Raw genomic sequence first — 17,749 nt, forward strand, 5'->3', positions numbered from 1 at the left:
AGAAAGTCTCGACTGGCCTGTTCGAGATGGCGGGGCACGCGGCTTTGCGTTCGATGGCTTTCACTCCCAGCGCGGAACTTTCGTTCTCCGCATTTTTCGCGACTTCGCCAGTGGTGCACGACTCCTTCACTACTCTCCAACGTCAAAAGCTTGTCGTCGATTGCGCACGCCCGTAGTTGTCGTCGTTAGATCGGCGAACACCGCTCGCGTCTCTAGTCACAATCTCCCTGCTCCTTGTGTGCGTACGTTAAGCGAGATCGCTGATACAACTCAACACCGGTCTGTGAGCTCCTCGCCTTCGTCGATACTCCATCCTCGCACATTTCCACGAAAGCGCAGATGTCGCTACATCCCCTGCCGTCGGTAGTGATGCCGCCACCGTTGCAGACGTCAGTCTCGCCAGTTTTGTCAGAGCACTCCACCGCGCCTCTCTCCGCTGCGGAGATCAAGCCCGAGTCCCGTGGTACGGACGTTCTCACAACGACCACGACGGTCTCGTCTTCAGCTCTGGACACCGACGATGTGCCACAACCTCAATCAAGCACAACGCTGAAACGCTCACGCTCAAGCGCATCGGTAACGCCTGTGCCCAAGAGCCAGAAGCCGCCAGGAGAACTCTTGACAGCTGCGGAAAAGAAAGCCAATCACATTGCGTCGGAGCAGAAGCGGCGCCAGGCTATTCGGGATGGGTTTGATCGGCTCACAGAGGTCGTGCCGGGGTTGACCAAGAGCCAAGGGCGCAGCGAAGTTATTGTTTTACAGAAGAGTGAGTATTTCTACCGTGTGTCTACCGTCAGAGATGGTGCTGATAATGCGGTTAGCGCTGGCTTTTCTGAAGAGCAAATTAGACGAAAACAGGATGCTCGTCCAGCAGATTACCGACCTCGGGTACACGCCACCCAGCGAACTTGCTGCCGTCGTCAACAGTGACTACCACGAGCACTACGCCGACGACAACGAGTTCAACGAGACCAGTGGTGAACTGTCGCCGCCATAGCCAGCTGGACCAGTTGTGTACTTGTAAGGATATGTCACGCGTTATGGAGTTCAAGGTTGTCAGTTTAGAAACAGCAATAGGCGTTTGTGAGTTTTAGATAACGTCGCAAAGTGCGAAAGTTATGGCATAATACACTATCTGCGAGCAGCCATGGCCACAGCAGATACTTCAATTCATCATCTTTGCGTTTGGGGGGACTATAGTACAATCTGTGTGAACAAAGCATAAGCCAGCAAGACCATCAACACCAATACGGCAATCATGAACGCGGTGATCTTGGCCGCACCGAACTTGTACAGATACAATTCCCGCAGCTGGTCGATGTAAAACACCATAACCTTGCCGGTGAGCTTCGACTCGCCCACCGTGCGCACGCCGAAGGAGAACGGAACCTCCGCTACGGCAGACGAGGGGATCTTAGCCTTGATAAGCAGGTCCAGCGCGATCTTGAAGCCCTGCGCATTCACGCTGTCCGTCGCGTTCATTACCTGTCCAGGTTAGCAACCCCCTTTTTTCTTCCTGGTAGTTGATTCTCAAAGATCGAGCACTTACGTATTCCTTCTGGATGCCAAAAAACCCAGACATGGGGTCACTCGCGCTGGTCAATGGTCGGGCGAGGAAACGCGCACCAGCTGAGATAATCCGGCGCACGAGCGGCCAGTCTTTGTCCATCTCCACGCCGGGCGCGTAGCGCGTTCCCAGGACGAACGCGCTATTGCGCAGTTTGTGCAGAATTGCAGGCACGCGCTCCGGAGGGTGCTATGTGCTCAATTAGCATATGATCCTATAACAAAAAGCAAGCATAACGCACCTGTAGATCCGCGTCCATGCACACGAGATACTTGCCGTGCGCGTCGACAAAGCCCTTGAGCACAGCCGAACTGAGTCCGCGCTCCGCGGTGCGCACAATAATGCTAACATTAAATCCTTCGCCTTTTAGCTTCTCGACCTCCTCCACCGACCCGTCCTTGGAATTGTCGTCCACGAAAATAAGCTCCGTGGAGCCGCTGGCCGTCGCCGCGTCCGCGTCTAGCGCAGCGAACAGCCGCGTCGTGAGCGGACGGATGTTGTCGTGCTCGTGGTACGCGGGCACGATTACCGAGTTCTCCACGACCATTTGGGTATATAATAAGAGCGGGAAAGCGGCACGGAGTGGGCGGGATAAGTATACGGAGTGGGTATTCTGATTCGGGCCCGGGGAGTACAAGCGAGGGCCATTTGGACACGCATGCGTTCGTGCGGCGCATCTGCATTTTGGAGAGAACTTCGATATCAACTTCTGTCTCAGGCTGATAAGTTTATAATAAAAGATGTACAGTCTAATTAACGTCTTACTATTTTGAAATATGGATACATTGAATGCCCACCGTAAATCGTGACAAACAGAACAACTGGAAATGCCAAAATGCTTCTAAAATGCCGCCATGCAACCAACTCAACGCGTAGACAGCCTACAGGCTCGCGAAGGGGGGATTCGGAGGAATGGGCGGTGGCGGCACTGCTCCCGGTGCTGGATGTGTGCGCGCCTGCTGCTCGCGCAGCTGTTTCCTCCGCTCAATCTTCCTCTGCGTCTCGATAAACACGCGAATCCCAATATTAGCGTCCTTGAACATATCATCATCGTTCTTCAACTCGCCCTCAATCTTCTCCTTCGGCACCTCCTTCAAATCCTTACCCTCGGCCTTTAGCTTTTCGGCGGGGTTTGGACCCCAATCGTCCTGCCATAGGTCGTACCGGTTCTGGGCCACAATCGCCTGTATCGCCTGCTTTCGCCGCGTTTGCCAGTGCTCCACGTCTTGCCGGAAGAGCTCCCAAACGCAATTCACGCAGCCTGAGGTGCAGCAGTTGTCCGGCTCGGCGGGTCGTGGGGGTACTTTGATGCCGAGAATGTCGCGTTCCTGGGCTGCGAGCGCATCGCGTCGCGCTTGGCCTGATAGGCGCTGGCCAAACACCTTACCTGTTGCACACTTAGCAGCCAGAAAATCGTCGTAGATCCAATCAAGTGCAACTTACGCGCTCGTTCTAGAACCGATTGCTCCTCAGCAAACGCAGGCTTAGCGGCCGCAGCAGTAAACTTAGGCTTATGACTATCGCTGTTCGCCTCGGGGTTGACTATCTGCTGCTTCGCCACTGGATCATCGTCAATATCACGCTCGACCTAGCAATAAACATGTGCATCATACAGTCGTAGAACTTGTACGGCGTAAACTGACGAACAGCGCTCGTATGGAACGTTCTTCCGTTACTCCGGACCACCGCCTTTTCCACGACGGATGGTCGTATCCGTATGTTTGCCGACATATCCCGTGATAACCTGTTCAGCATTGTCAGTCTAGTCCGAAAACGCAACGTCACTGACTCCATTCGTTCGTGATATTGTTGGTGGCGGGCAACAGGAACTAACCTTGAATAGCTTCTCAGCGGGTTCTAGAGTGTCTGAAAGGTGCGTCAACTCCTGCAGACTGGTATACACAGATGCAGGGGGTCTCCCGCGCGTTGTAAATCGGTGCACGGTGTATGGCTGGCGAGATAGAGTGTGGATTTGTGTGGAGTAGTAGCTAGTGACATGCTTCCGACTCCGAGAGGCGTCGGTCCCGGTCTTGGTCCCGTGAAAATCACGTGACTAAATCACGTGGATTTCCAACCGCCGCTAACTTCACGACTGCGGAGAGGCGCGCGGGTGAAAGACGAAGGGGCTTGCGTACAACACAGCAGACACAGCAATGCCGTCCGTCAAGAAAGGGCCGAAGCCCTTTGACAGCGGTGTCAAGCGCAGCGACAACCGACTGCGGCAGTCGTCTTTCACGCAGGCGATTGCGATCAACCAGAAGAACTATTACACGTATGTGACAATTGCTCGACGTCGTTGTTTGATTTAGTAAGCTGACGTGGGGGCTGCACAGTGAGTATCTGAAACGCGATGATCAGGCGATGATAGTCAGGCAACTTGCTGAGGAATTGGCAAAAGCGAAGGGACACAAGGAGTCTGCTGAGGACGTGAAGCCTATCGTTGATGAAGAGATGGAGGACGACAAGGAGGATGAAGAGCAGGTGCGCATTCTTATTCTACGTCTCTCGAATTTCATGCTAATGGTAGTTGCAGGAAACATTTGGATCAAAAGTCATCGTCGTGCACCTCGGCTCTCGGAATATGCGGATCGGTCTCGCTTCAGACACCTTTCCGAAGACTATTCCCCTGTGCATCGCATACAAGATGACGGCGGCAGAAATAGCAAGAGCAGATACCGCTGCGCCACCATTCAGTCCTGCCGACGATCCCGAAGTAAGTTATATGTCGAGCCTGGTCTGCGGAGTACGCATCTTACAAAGTATAGTTTCTCGATGTGAAGAAGACAGTCTCGGCGGACTTTAGAGAACGCGTCCGGTTTTATAAGCGACGAATGCCAAATAATTCGCATGATTCCGTTGTGTCTTTCAATAAACGCACAGCACCGGAAAGTATTCCTGATCATAACGACCCTAACAGGATTGAATGGACTGATGTCTCTTCCGGTCCCAATGTGGTTCTCGGGGAAAAGGTACGTTCCTTTACTCCTGCTGTGTTGCGCAAGCTTATATTTCTTTAGGCTTTGAAAATCCCACCATTATCAAAGCCACGATACAAACTACTCTGGCCGATTAAGAACGGCTACTTCAACGAGAGCGACTATAAGTCGAACCGTCAACTAATCGGCGACATCGGTCTCATCATTGAGAGCGCGATTAACAACGATCTCGGCATCCCAAAACGGGACCTACCATCATATAACGCCGCGCTCGTCATCTCGGATCTATACGACAAAGTAGAAGTCACCGAACTTCTCGAGCTGTTCTTCAAGGAGTTGCGGTTTTCAAAGGTGTGCGTGCTGCAGGAATCCGTTTCGGCTACTTTCGGTGCCGGCATATCCTCGGCGTGCGTGGTTGATATCGGCGCCCAAAAGACGTCGATCTGCTGTGTAGACGATGGCTTATGTGTTGTTGACTCGCGTGTCAACTTGCCGTACGGCGGCGATGACATCACGTTGACTTTTGCAAAGTTACTCGAGCTTTCGCAATTCCCATACAGAGATATCAACCTTGCGTATCAATACGATTGGACGCTGATGGAGGATATTAAGTCCAAGTTCGCGACCTGTAACGACGCGGAGGTTACCGTGCAGCTGTATAATTTCTATCAGCGGAAACCGGGGCAGGAGGCGCGGAAGTACATGTTCAAGACATTCGACGAGGTCATGCTCGCGCCAATGGTATGAGAGCCTTGTTATAATTGAGCCGATGTAACTAACAATTGCCAGTCGTACTTTTTCCCAGAAATTTTCGAAAATCAAAAGAAGTTGAAAGACCGCCATGCCTTGTTTGAGCGGTCGACAGATATATATGACGGCACATATAACGACCCATTTGTATGTTCCAGTTTGTTGCTATCTTGAAGTATTTTACTAACACCTCCATAGTCCGAAGCACAAGCGTTACTGTACTCGAAGTATGCACTTGGCGCGGGTACAAACAGCAAGCAGCTAGAAACCCACCTATTAGGCAGTAGCGGCAACGGCACATCCACGCCGCGCGCAGGCACCAACAAGCCACCCTCCGCATCGCTGCTCATGCAACAAGACGAGACCCCTGAATCATCTGTCGCGGGCACTCCAGCTCCTGAACCAGCACCATCAGCAAGCGGCGTGGGGCAATCGGCGTCCACGTCGATGGCTGCAGTTGCCGGAAACGCCGGTAGCATTGGCGGCAATGCAGCGACGCGCGCTGCGGCAGGTCCGTCGGCGCAGTCGCTATCACTTGCGCTGATGAACCCCCAATGCGTGATTTGCGCGCCTTTGGATCACGCGATCATCGAGAGCATCTCGCAGTTCAGCAAGGCTGATGAGGTGCGCGGCAAGCGGATGTACGAGAACATTATCCTTGTCGGCGGTGGCGCGTCGAATATTCCCGCGTTTACGAAGCTGCTTGAAGATCGCGTGTCGATGTGGAAAGGCTGGAGCATGGGATCAGTGGCGGTAATGCCAACCCCGCGCGAAATGGATCCCACGATGCTGGTGTGGAAGGGCGCGTCGGTGTTTGTGAAGCTCAAGATCGCGACGGAAATGTGGATCGGGAGTCGGGACTGGGATTTACTGGGCAGCAGATGTTTACAGTATAGATGTCTGTTTTTGTATTAGTAGTCTTAACGTGGGAGTTCGACAATGCTGAGAATTGCAAATGTGAGGAGCTGACAGCGTGAGAAGTAATATACGTACACAGTCCCGGCTCTTTGTTATCCCGGAGCAGATATCAGCCCGGACGGTCAATAGCGAACGCACTCACGAGTCTTCTACGACCACGACTGCACCAACTGACAAGCAAACGTAATGGTGGCAGTACAGGATGAGCACCCTCATCCGCGACCTTTATTCACCGAGAGGCGCGTCGAAATCCCGTTCTCGCTCCCGTCCTCCTCACGCGACGGCTGCATCGTCGGCACCCTCACCTCACCTTCCCTACACCACGACCCGCATCCCCTGCGCCAAGCAGTGTTGATAGTCCACGGCTTTGGCGGGCATAGAAACTATTGCTATCAAAAGTTACTAGCACACGCGCTTGCATGCGAGCTGGGTCTGTATTCGCTGCGGTTCGATTTCCGCAACTGCGGGGAGTCGGCCGAGATTGTTGATAACGAGGGCAAAGGACGCACGTTGGATGAGGATGTGCGTGATTTATGTGATGTCGCTGGGTATTTGAAAACAGTGTGCAAGCTGGAGATATTGGCTATTGTAGGACATTCACGAGGTATGTTGCGGAGGTGTGTGCAATGAAGAGTAAAGGCTAACCGTTCCGCAGGCGTCATCGCCTCACTCACTTATGCCGCGCACCACGCTCCCCAAATCCCTTACCTCATCAACTGCTCCTCACGCTTCCGGGCTCACAAAATCGTCGACAAAGCGCGCGCCGCAAATCCGCGTTGGTCCGAAGACGGTGGCTACTGGGCATCCGGCGTTGCGCGGCACCTCTCCCGCGAGCGCGTGTTCATTCCGGCAGCAGAGACACTGAGTTTATCTACACCGGATATGCGACGTATCGTTACGGAGTTGGCTTCTGCGGGTGCCGAGTTCCTGTGCGTGTACGGTGCGAACGATGTGTCTGACTTCGTCGAGGACGCAGCGTCATATGCGAACTTACTTGGACGGAGGAATACATTGCGATTAATCAAACACGCGGATCATAATTTCTATGCTGTCGAGCACGAAAAACGAGTGAATTTTAATCCTGTTGTAGTGGAGTACATCGTGGAGTGGCTCTCGTCTGCGCAGCGACAAGCCCGGTTTGCCGACCGGTCTGAGCAAGTGCTCGTGTGGTCGCGCTGGAAGGAACTTGACGGCGTCGTCAATTTTCGCGATATCGGCGGTTTGAATGTTGGCATTTCAGCAGAGATGGACGTGCGATATATGCGTACAGACTATATCTTCCGCTCCGCGACACTCAAATCGCTCTCCACCGACGGCATCGCCTCGCTCCACGACGATCTAGGCATCACCAAAATATTTGATCTGCGAAGTACTCACGAATGTGCCAAAGATGGTGTTTACTCCCTTCCACCCACCATCATCCGCGTACATTGTCCGTTCGCGGATAATCAAGATGAATCAATCGGCGCCTCGGCTAGTGCTCTCCTCGCCGCGGGCGGCGACGACGCGTATGTGGACAAGTACACGGGATTTTTACGAACCGGCAGAGGAGCGTTCAGAATGGTGTTTGAACATATACTGAATGCGCCTGAAGAGCCATTTTTGGTACATTGCACTGCGGGGAAGGATAGAACTGGAGTGCTTGTTGCGTTGCTATTGTTAGCCGCAGGTGTGGATGCAGATGCCACCGCAAGGTAAGTATCTCTTGGTAATCAAGGTTGAGAACTGTAGGCTCACTGCTGCTTACAGGGAATACGAACTCACGCGCTACGGTATCCGCGAGAAATACGACCATGTAATCGCCAACCTGCGCAAGAACTTTCCGGATTTTACGGATCCCGCGCAACTAAACAATATGATTGCGTCCACCTACGAAGCGATGCGCAAGACCATTGCGGTTTTGAGTGGTGCCGAGTTCAACGGTATAAAAGGATACTTGACCGCTTTCCTGGGATTTACGCTGGTCGAGGTTGCTACTATTCGTCAGAATATGGCGATGAAGGAGGACGAAATCGCGGGGCTGCGTGCGCGTGGGTTTGTGTTTGCAAATGAGCTTGACGTTGTTGGTTGTCGTCGTGACTGCTAGACTCTACGGTTACACTTTGGCGACAAAAATGCATTTTTCATGGATGGGCCAACGGTGTAGAACTATCTAATATATTATACAGGATATAAGTTTTAGAAGCGGGTATGATGGTACAGATTTAAATCATTACCTAACGCCAAGGACCCATGTCGACAAAGCAATAAAAACACAAAAAGGGCCATCACATATATGATGCTTTGTTAGTCTGAAGAAAATTTTTGTATCTTACATGATCTTTTCGATTTCATATACAAGCAACACCTCGGTCGGCGAGCCTTCCCAGCCACGATTGCCGCCCGCGGTAATCATATACCGGCACGTCGGGTCAATCAGTATATCCGATATCGTTCCGCCGTGATGACCGGGCACGATAAGGAACGGTACTTTACTCGTCACGCTGCTCGATGCACCTGCGACTGCTGCGGCCGCGGTAGCGGTGGTCGGGGCGGCGTTGCTATTGAGGTTGCTGTAGACGAAGTTGTTGGTTGCGATAGTGGGACCAGCCGCGAGCGAGGATTGTAGGTCGTACAAGCGGATATTGTCAAACGACGCACACACAAGATGCCGCGCGTTCGGCATTGGCGTGACACAGCTCACCGGCCCGGAGCCTTGTGGTAATTTCAGCGTGCGCACAGGCTCACCGAGCGACGCATGAAGCGAATACTCCTCCACGACGCCGTTGCGCCTGCCAAAATAGATGTTATTCCCGTCGAGCGACCAGCACGCGTTCATGCACCATGGTGGTGCTGCGGATTTCTGACCGATTTCGGAAATACAGCGCGCGGCGCGACGGTCCCATAAGCGTGCTTTGCCGTCAATTGAGGCGGTGAGGAAGACGTTGTCGGAGTTTTCGGCAGAGGATGCAGATTGTGTGGCGCCATTTGAATATGCAGGTTTTGAGGTTGTGGTTTGTTTTGCTGATGTTGTGCCACTGCTGAATCCGTTCGTTTTTCCGTTCGTTTTACTCTCGGCTGGTGATGTCACTTTTGAGTCGCGGTCAACCTCCATCGCCGATGTAGTGTTGCCGTTCCCGAATACAGACTCATCTAAAGACGGCACCGATGTATCACCCATTTCGGCGTCTTGATGTGATTGTTGTTGCTGTTGTTCTTCTTCGTCTTCGTCGTCGCCGAATAATGAGCCCATCGAGTCTGAGTCATCGCCATCGTCCTTCTCCTGCTTCATGTTACCATCAGGCAACGCAGATGTACTGTCTGCTCCTCCACTGCGGGATAAAATGCCGCTACTCTCTTTTCCACGGCTAAGTTCCGCTTGTTGCCGTCCCGGAAAGCTCGACACCGATAGCGTACTCCCCGCAACGTCTGGCCTCCAAGCAACAACACTAATCTGTCCGGTATTCCCCGCATACGAGCGCACCACGGAACCTGTGTTCAGATCCCACTCGAAAACATTCTTGTCCCAGCCACCACTGATCACGGCTGTCTCAGTGCGATTTAGCCGGAGAACAGAGACGGCGGAGGTGTGAGCTTGCAGGTGTTCGTGTATGCGGCCCTCAGCGTGGCGGACTGTCTGGAGTGTGATGCCACCGGTCTAATGTTGTTAGCGTGAATTGACAGGGGGAGAACGAGGAAGTTGTACCTCAAGGCCGGATAGGAGCCAGAGACATTGTGATTGTACTGCGAGGGCGTAGACGGGAGATATCCTCATATCCTGTAGTTCGTCCGGACCGGTGACTGTAGATTCTGACATCAATTAGCACCGCACTTTCGTCGCCTTAGCTGACCAAAAGCGCGACCAACCTTCGCGTTCCATTGGGATTTCATTCTCCCAATATGACATTAACAGTCCCGCCTTGGTAATACTGTCCGCGAATGGATGCTTCTGCGCGACTGTGAGCTGCAGCTTTCCGTTGACGGACGCATAGAAGTCGAATTTGCGGATAAACCCATCCTGGCCACCGGTAAACATCCAGCGCATGCTTTGTGGGAGATCCATGCAGTTGATGGAGGTCGACATTGGTGCGGCGACATATGGAGCGATGTCGTAGGACAGGCAGGAGTCAACGCCGGCGAGAAGTTGCTTTTTGAGGAACTGTCGTGAATGCGAGTAGGAGTAAATCCATAATGGGTCGTTATCGATGACTGCAGTGGTGTCGGTTAGTTGTGCCGGAGGTTGTCCCGGCGCAGGTGACGGCGCTGCTACTTGTGATGGATCTGGTTCCACTGTTTCATCAGCAGCGGCTGCCTTGTCGACCGCATCGTCGTTTTCATCCTGATTCTCGTCGTCGTCACGATCTTCCTCATCTTCCTCGTCGTTATCTTCCTCGTCCTCTTCCTCGTCAACGTCCATGTCATCTGCATCCGCGTCGTCGCCCTCCGCGTCGCCGTCGCCGTCGGAGTCCATCTGCACAGCGTCTTTATCGTCCCGCTCCTCCTCCTCCAGACGATCTAGCGCGCTGCCGTCGTCATCCATGTGGAATTGTGCGTTGTTGCGCGTGAATGTTCACTAACTCTTTGTGTCGTTGAGGGTTAGTAATTAATTGGCCCCGTGCGTGCAAGCCGTGCGTGGAGCGCCAGAATGAGGCGAATCGACGAAACGACGGGAGTAATGCACTTGCCAGCTAAAAAGGGAAACCACGGTTGCATGCGCAGGGCTATGGCTCCATCTGCTGGAGAAGCCGGCTAGAGCAGGAGAGTTGAGCTAGTAATGAACTTGAAGGGAGACTTGCACTTTGTTGATTCTCCGCGCGGCTCATCGCCGTGGACCACCCCGCAGTTCACCACCGTCTCTCTACCACCAGCGTAATGCTACGGCCCACGCGTCTTCTCCTTCGGCGGTGCTATTCCTCGAGCACCGCGTTCCCGCGGCTAACGCTGTACACGCGCGTACAGTGCGGTCTCTGCGACGACGCCAAGGCCGCAGTCGAGGAGGCGCACTCGCAGCTGCCGCCCGAGATCAGCTACACAAGCGTCGACATCATGCTCCCACAAAACAAGGACTGGTTCGAAGTATACGTATGCACGCAGAATTAGAGAATTCGGGTGGATGCAATGCTGATTATGTAGGCTTACGACGTGCCAGTGATCCACTTCCAGACCGCAGCTGACGGCCCGGTGCGGAAGATCATGCACCACATACAGGTGAACGACGTGATCGCCCTTGTCACGAGCAGTATGGAAAATGAGTCTGAATGACGAATTTTTCACAAATCCTTAGCTACATCTTTGCCTTTGCCGCCGCATTCTTCTTAAGACGCACGACTCCCTGTGATGGTGTGTTAGCATGGCATGAGGAGAGACGGGTAGAATGACACGTACCTCTTGAATGACGGATGCGACAAGGGTGCCGTCTTGGGAGAATAGGCGACCGTAGGAAAGACCTGGAATGATTAGATTCTGGTTGTGGATTACCTGCGTGCATGCATACCTCTACCGCAGCCGGCCCACGGAGAAACCATTTCGTACAACAGCCACTCGTCTGCTTTGAACGGTGCCTATACTGCCGTCAGTCCTAAGGATAACAAACATGGACAACAATAATATCCATACGTGAAAGTAGATGATATGATCCAAGCTGACCATCATCGAGACGTCAAAGAACATAATTCCGTGAGAGCGAACAGATTGGCCCAAGAAGAGGTTATCACTGAAATACGCCAGCGCCATTGCATGCGCCTTGGGATCTTGAATCTTGCCACGCGCCTTGACCCAGAGATATTGCTTCTTCTCTTGAGGCGGTGCTTCGCTTGTATCTGGCGCAACCAGCCTGTACTCCGTAGGCAGTGCCGCTGCCGACTGTGCATCGAGCATGGCGATCCTGTTCGAGATCTGGCCCTTCTTCAGTATGGCCATAACGTAGTCTTCATACTTGATTGCTTGTTCTGGTGGCGGCACCAAGGGTGGACCCGGGTAAACTGGTGCGTGTGTGAGTTCATCTGGGGCGGGGAGCTGGAAGGAGATTGTGGTTGTGAAGATGCAGCGATTGTTTTGCATGGCCTCCACGGTGCGTGTGCAATATGACTAAAGATAATCAGCGGCAGAACACAGAAGGTGGAAATAAAGATAACATACTCGGCCTTCGCGGACGTGCTCGACCTGGTAGACGATGGGAATATCGGAGTCGCCCTGTCAACATCAGCAAGTTGATCCATCATTTAGACACATGCACAATGCCATCTCACCGCAAGAATAAAATAGCAATGCATACTATGCACCTCGTACTTCAACGGCACGGTTTTAATTGCGGCCATGAGCGACTGGCTGACTACGCAGCCGCCAAAAACGCCCCGCGCACCGGCGGGCTTGTACAGTGGCTCAGCGTTGCGGAAGGCGTCGGCTGCGACTTGGTCGAGCTTGAGCACACGCTCAATCGGCGCTTCGCTTGGAGAAGTCATTGCTGTTGAGAGCCGGAGAGGAAGATACGAGGAAGAGGAGAACAAGAAGTCAAATATGAAATGGAACAGATACGACGGGAACCTCGGTTCGATGATCGCCCGGCGGCGTGCGGCGTGCGGCGCAAAGCGTCCTCTGACTGAGTCCGAACTCGCCTCGTCAGTCAGCCGAGCCCGTTGTTACTACAGATCGAAACTTCGACCGGCAGCATTAACATCCTTGTGCTCGTATATGGAGCACTTAGTTGTGACTCTAGCCAGTCAGTCACAACGGAGTGTACGCACAATATTGATGAGCTGGCTGTCGAAACTCGTTTAGGTTGATTCTCAGGAGGCACCTCCTGAGTCGAGACGCACCATAATAACTATTACTACGTGAGAGTCACCGTATATACAAATGTGGTGCAAATTGCACGTGAAAGTGCACTGCACGTCGAACTCAAAGTCCCTCTCACCCGCGTCTGTGCTCGACTGAGCACATGTTCGGAAGACGAGCAGAGCGACGCGATGCGATGCGAATAATTAGCGTTGGCAGGTATCCGCAGCTCTGAATCTTGGCGATGGCGATGTCATGGCGGCGCTTCTATCAAGCCTGAACTGTGCAGAATGAACATGATGCAAAAGAGTCTACTATACTGTGCTTACTAGCTGCGAAAGATCATCTGTCGTCTGATTATCCACATATCACGCGATTGTGACATGTATATCGACCGCACAGTTGCAGGATCGATGCAAGTGTGCGTCCAGTGGAAATCGGGTGCTGAAAGAAATTCTCGCCAAGCACAAGAGGCAACATGACAGACCGCCGGAGATGCGAGAGAAGAGTCAACCGAATATCGAAGAAGTACATTTGACCAGGCGCTAATAGACAGAATAGCGCAACACACAACGAGAATACGGATATTAACGATACCATGAGAGGCATTTATATGAGATTTATATGCCACGATCAACCATGAGGGATGTGGTGAATACGGCAGCCGCGTCTTGTGGGTCGCCATTAGAATTGGACTTGCTGACATCCTTGCCATTTGTTCGACTCTGTTGGTTGCGCGTCTGCAATTTGAATATATTTATGCATGCTTATACACAAAGTGAAAGCAGTATTTCCAAATGCGCGTCTCAAAGCTCATGCTGAACTGTTTCCTTCACAATGGGACCGCGAACACCAACCAGTGGAGTGTGATCTAGTGCGTACGCTCTGTTGGTTTCTCTTATGATATGATACATTACCCATCTCTTCCCTTGTGTTCTTCCTCCATCCACACGCGCTTATGACGACTTCTCACGCATCCCAACATCTCTGCTAGTGCCGATACGAGGACGGATTAAGAGACAAATCAGCGAGAAAAGGACAATTACTAGACTAGAGGTAGCCGTGAGATACATCGAATTCGCATCAAACTGTCTGCCGGGTACGGCGGTCAAGCTGTTGACATTTCGCCGCTGGTAGCCGCTCGCGATTGAACATAGATTTGGCGTACAGATATATGAGCAGCCACTGATTTAGCTTCCTTGCTTCCACATAACCTTCAACTAGTTTCAGCCGCTAGCGACGAGAGCAACGTCAGCTGAGTCCTCTAACGCTTCATCCTTACCGGAATGGGCCTCAGCTGAAATGCTATTCTCGCCAACGAAGGAATTCTCCGGCAGCCTCTTCTTCCACTGCTTCTTCCTCGGCCGGCCGGACGACGTACCTATCTATGATCGACACCGGAGTCAACGACTTGGGCGCAGCGGCTTTTCACACGACTGCACGTAATAATAATAATGTACAATGCCCATGTCTTGTTCGTGTTTGTTGTCATGACGCACGTGTTGTTCAACACGCCTGTTGGAGTTTCGATTATTTTACTTTTAAACAAACACCAGAGAGTTAGTTTAATCTTCAGGTTCGCAGTAACAAGTTTCGCACTATTATCCAAATTCCTGAGGCGTAGTACTCCTCCATGCAAGGCACACGGCAGATGTATTGCAGCTGTGTAGTAGAAGCAACCTGTTCCAAGATCTGCCTATGTATAGAGCAGGCTCACCAATAATAACCGTCTCGTGAGCATAGTTGGGAAATTCTTAGCTGTATGACTTGTGGTATGATACTACCTGCGAATTATGATACGGGAGCTACGTGCCAGTCCAGCCGCCTGCCGTCCACTCGTATTGTCCAAAGCTCAGACAATAATTGCGTAACTTAGGACAGCAAAAATGATGTCGACACTTGAGGAGACTAGTGACACTTAATAACTGCCGAATTGCTGCCCGTGGTATCCGTATGCAGGTGCCCGTAGTACAAAACTGAAAAGTTTAATAAAGAAAGTTTATGCATGCCAAGCAGAAATATGGACAGGAGAGAGCGGGGCCGAGCACGAATTGAGAGCCAATGAAAACGAAACCTTGTGGATGCAAAATGCAAATCTAGAGAACACCGTGCGGAGATAATGCCGGTCAGTATCGATGGGGGAATACAAGAAGACAGAGATAGTTGACAACGAGATGTTGAGATGGCAGAGCGCAGGACACGGAAACTGGGACTTGGCCGTTGGAACACGCAGCTTGTGATATGGCTGTAGGGCAGCTCCAGCCGGCAAGTGAAAGTGGTAGACGCGTTGGGCGTTCAGAAATCGGAGCCACTAGATTTACGGTGTCGTGAAACTATTGTGCGAAATTTATCTTGACAGCGGACGGTGGAACTACACGAACAGAGCATCGAGTTGACAGATTCGGGGCAGCAGTGTATGGCGTACACGCAGCGGCTATGAACACCTAACGCGGCCTCCAAATTTTGCGAAATTTCTCGACCAGTACTCACTCCGCTTTAGCAGCCCCTGTCCAACGTGAACTTAGACCGCAAGAAATACATCCGCTGTCTGCAACTTGCGTACGCGGTTCGCAAATCATGCACGTCGCAATGTCTGAGACATCGCCGCACCGAGTGGATCCGCCATGGCGACTGGCGGAGCGCGTCCAATGTGGGCCAGAGCGCGAAGCAATTTCGTGCCGTCCTGTCCACCAAATGCCGCCCAAATAAGCAGCCACCGGCTACGGTCCACCATCAGGCACTGAAGGACTTAAGCATATAATTTCAGATACTCTCCTGTGTTTCGCTAGATACTGTCTTCCTTGTCCGTTGTCTTCTGCGCGCGCGCCTTCATGGTGATCGATCACGCTCGTGCTTCCATGAAGACCAATAACGGCTACGCGCCTCTGCTCGACGACGATTCTGCTTGCCGAGGCTCACTTGACAAGGAGAGTACAGCCGGGTCCACCAAGAGAATTAATCATCGAGTTAGTCGTCGCCGTCGTCGCAGGCGGATTCTCGCCGCCGCTGTGATATCTGTAATAGTCACTCAGGCTGCTGGAATAGGCTTCTTGATATCGACCGGGCAAGATTGCACTACTTCGATCTCCAACTCAAGATTACATGTTGCCAGTTCTATTACGCCGACTTCTCTAAGCACCACTGTATCATGCACTTCCATCGTTGAGCTAGAGACGCACACTAGCAACATTATTACCTCCCCCAAGTCAGACACATACACGTACGCCTATTTGGACTCATTGTACAGCTATCCACTGAATATAAGCGGGGTTGCGTACACATTAAATATCTATGAACTCTCTAGCGCTAGTTCTGATAGATCATACTCGTTGTCCTACCGCGGCGATCTCGAAGATGAGGACCATAAATTGATATTTCGGGATTTTTTTTTGTCTGGCTCTAAAAAAGACGGGCTCAAGTTCTCGGGTCGCGCTGTGCTGCTACCGAGCTGGGCTGATACTTCTGTATGTCGTAGTGAATAGGGTGTGCTGTTGAAGTCGGTGTTGACAGGATTTGCAGGAATACGTCGCAGTATCAGCACTCATTGCATACAATGACGGCAACAGCACTTCGGCTTATTGGTTTTACAACTTGACTGAAGAGAATATTACGTACTTTGGCTATAACGACACTGTTATCGCGACCACTTCAATGTTTGTTTGCATCTCAGTTGACATTGCTGCACTCTCGGACTGACAGACTACTTTGAACAGGGCTGATTTTGTCGTCGAGTAATCTCGCCGTCTATAACCCGTGATTGTGTTCGACATTTCCAGAGCCAAGTGCTCTGGCGACGACCTAGGATTCTTGCATTTGGCACGACGAATGCAATTTACTATTTTGATATCTGAACGAGACCATCATCTTGTGCAACAACGGATGAGGACGAAGCGGGATGCGGGGTCAGCACGCATTGTAAAGCGACAACCGTCTTGTGTTCCACTGTGAGGGGCTAATGACTAACTAGCAGTATTGTACTTGATCTAAAATGGAGAAAATTGCATCAAAACCGAGAATGCCCTGCGACTGCTTAGAAATATCACATTATTAGAGAGATCGTGGTTTACCGCCCGAATCCGCAGTGATGCTGCGCAGATCAAGTGTAGAGCAGCCGCAACTGCATGGCCGTTGTCGCAGACGGCCAATTTGCGACCTTATGTGCACTACTGCGACTATGCCATATCCTCGAGCAAGCATAAGTGCAATAGAGAGTACGCGTGCTGGTGCGTCACGAAGAGAAGCTGGGCGTGGCGTAGACTGAACTGCCGGCGCCCGGCTTAGAATAGCCCAGAGAAGAAGACACAGCGGTACAGCGGTGAAACAGACTAACGAGCCCGTTCGGTTCGACAGTAATTCAGCTATGTGACAGGTGGGGCGTGATATGACAGACTTGGCAGTTACGGAACGACAGCGACAGACAGACAGCTGATGGGTCACATTACGCAATCGACAGGGTGCGCGGAACATGTAGGGATGCAGTACGTGCGGCGACGGAATTAGCCGCAGGAGTAATACACGAACTGAACTAATCACAACGCGGGAGCGAGCCATCGCATCGGCCCATCGTCGCGTGATGAAACTGTTCAGGCTAGTAATTACAACGGCAGGTTGGTAGGCCAGTGCAGTACAGTGACAAGCATACAGCGATGACTGAACGGAAGTTCTAGAGAGCGAGACTTACTGCGTAGAAATAGGCGCTAACAGCTGTGGCTCAATACACAAAGTTCATGTCAGCGCGGTTCGGCCGCCGTCCAATATCGAGCAACACCTTGACTCAAATCTCGACTGTGCTCGCTACAATCGCAGTTAATAATATTTACGCCTG

General features: G+C 52.0%; 10 protein-coding genes across 10 annotated transcripts; 5 read left to right on the forward strand and 5 right to left on the reverse strand.

Moving 5' to 3' along the window:
• Nucleotides 1–369: 369 nt before the first annotated feature.
• Nucleotides 370–997, forward strand: V1518DRAFT_377074 (uncharacterized protein; the record flags this gene model as incomplete). The annotated part of the gene is made up of 2 exons (XM_066901564.1): nucleotides 370–766; nucleotides 822–997. 2 exons carry the CDS (start codon nucleotides 370–372, stop codon nucleotides 995–997), a joined length of 573 nt encoding a protein of 190 aa, XP_066757641.1.
• A 197-nt stretch (nucleotides 998–1,194) lies between these two features.
• Nucleotides 1,195–2,114, reverse strand: V1518DRAFT_377134 (uncharacterized protein; the record flags this gene model as incomplete). The annotated part of the gene is made up of 3 exons (XM_066901567.1): nucleotides 1,195–1,485; nucleotides 1,550–1,756; nucleotides 1,809–2,114. The coding sequence occupies 3 exons, from the start codon at nucleotides 2,112–2,114 to the stop codon at nucleotides 1,195–1,197; spliced, it is 804 nt and encodes a 267-aa protein (XP_066757642.1).
• Nucleotides 2,115–2,448: 334 nt separating this feature from the next.
• V1518DRAFT_439030 (oxidoreductase-like protein) lies at nucleotides 2,449–3,298 on the reverse strand (the record flags this gene model as incomplete). Its single annotated transcript, XM_066906386.1, has 3 exons — nucleotides 2,449–2,954; nucleotides 3,011–3,127; nucleotides 3,181–3,298. The coding sequence occupies 3 exons, from the start codon at nucleotides 3,296–3,298 to the stop codon at nucleotides 2,449–2,451; spliced, it is 741 nt and encodes a 246-aa protein (XP_066757643.1).
• Nucleotides 3,299–3,668: 370 nt separating this feature from the next.
• Nucleotides 3,669–6,262, forward strand: V1518DRAFT_421732 (uncharacterized protein). Its single transcript, XM_066905293.1, has 7 exons — nucleotides 3,669–3,839; nucleotides 3,901–4,048; nucleotides 4,101–4,280; nucleotides 4,333–4,536; nucleotides 4,585–5,244; nucleotides 5,293–5,400; nucleotides 5,452–6,262. Exons 1-7 carry the CDS (start codon nucleotides 3,721–3,723, stop codon nucleotides 6,166–6,168), a joined length of 2,136 nt encoding a protein of 711 aa, XP_066757644.1. The 5' UTR covers nucleotides 3,669–3,720; the 3' UTR covers nucleotides 6,169–6,262.
• Nucleotides 6,263–6,357: 95 nt separating this feature from the next.
• On the forward strand, nucleotides 6,358–7,869 carry V1518DRAFT_377087 (tyrosine phosphatase family-domain-containing protein; the record flags this gene model as incomplete). The annotated part of the gene is made up of 2 exons (XM_066901565.1): nucleotides 6,358–6,775; nucleotides 6,827–7,869. The coding sequence occupies 2 exons, from the start codon at nucleotides 6,358–6,360 to the stop codon at nucleotides 7,867–7,869; spliced, it is 1,461 nt and encodes a 486-aa protein (XP_066757645.1).
• Nucleotides 7,870–8,224: 355 nt separating this feature from the next.
• On the reverse strand, nucleotides 8,225–10,920 carry V1518DRAFT_421737 (WD40-repeat-containing domain protein). Its single transcript, XM_066905294.1, has 4 exons — nucleotides 10,836–10,920; nucleotides 10,018–10,729; nucleotides 9,857–9,960; nucleotides 8,225–9,808 (listed from the first exon to the last, which is right to left on the reverse strand). The coding sequence occupies exons 2-4, from the start codon at nucleotides 10,688–10,690 to the stop codon at nucleotides 8,483–8,485; spliced, it is 2,103 nt and encodes a 700-aa protein (XP_066757646.1). The 5' UTR covers nucleotides 10,691–10,729; nucleotides 10,836–10,920; the 3' UTR covers nucleotides 8,225–8,482.
• An 18-nt stretch (nucleotides 10,921–10,938) lies between these two features.
• Nucleotides 10,939–11,808, forward strand: V1518DRAFT_421740 (uncharacterized protein). The gene is made up of 2 exons (XM_066905295.1): nucleotides 10,939–11,232; nucleotides 11,284–11,808. The coding sequence occupies exons 1-2, from the start codon at nucleotides 11,023–11,025 to the stop codon at nucleotides 11,410–11,412; spliced, it is 339 nt and encodes a 112-aa protein (XP_066757647.1). The 5' UTR covers nucleotides 10,939–11,022; the 3' UTR covers nucleotides 11,413–11,808.
• On the reverse strand, nucleotides 11,400–12,654 carry V1518DRAFT_421741 (thioesterase-like superfamily-domain-containing protein). The gene is made up of 6 exons (XM_066905296.1): nucleotides 12,399–12,654; nucleotides 12,289–12,342; nucleotides 11,767–12,237; nucleotides 11,645–11,711; nucleotides 11,536–11,597; nucleotides 11,400–11,482 (listed from the first exon to the last, which is right to left on the reverse strand). The coding sequence occupies exons 1-6, from the start codon at nucleotides 12,609–12,611 to the stop codon at nucleotides 11,435–11,437; spliced, it is 915 nt and encodes a 304-aa protein (XP_066757648.1). The 5' UTR covers nucleotides 12,612–12,654; the 3' UTR covers nucleotides 11,400–11,434.
• A 3,101-nt stretch (nucleotides 12,655–15,755) lies between these two features.
• V1518DRAFT_407227 (uncharacterized protein) lies at nucleotides 15,756–16,620 on the forward strand (the record flags this gene model as incomplete). Its single annotated transcript, XM_066901984.1, has 2 exons — nucleotides 15,756–16,388; nucleotides 16,435–16,620. 2 exons carry the CDS (start codon nucleotides 15,756–15,758, stop codon nucleotides 16,618–16,620), a joined length of 819 nt encoding a protein of 272 aa, XP_066757649.1.
• V1518DRAFT_421748 (uncharacterized protein) lies at nucleotides 16,571–17,605 on the reverse strand. Its single transcript, XM_066905297.1, has one exon. It carries the CDS (start codon nucleotides 17,473–17,475, stop codon nucleotides 16,972–16,974), a length of 504 nt encoding a protein of 167 aa, XP_066757650.1. The 5' UTR covers nucleotides 17,476–17,605; the 3' UTR covers nucleotides 16,571–16,971.
• Between the last annotated feature and the right edge of the window lie 144 nt (nucleotides 17,606–17,749).

This window comes from Limtongia smithiae (assembly GCF_038497785.1).
Source record: "Limtongia smithiae strain NRRL Y-17922 unplaced genomic scaffold V1518scaffold_12, whole genome shotgun sequence".
Lineage (NCBI taxonomy): Eukaryota > Fungi > Ascomycota > Lipomycetes > Lipomycetales > Lipomycetaceae > Limtongia > Limtongia smithiae.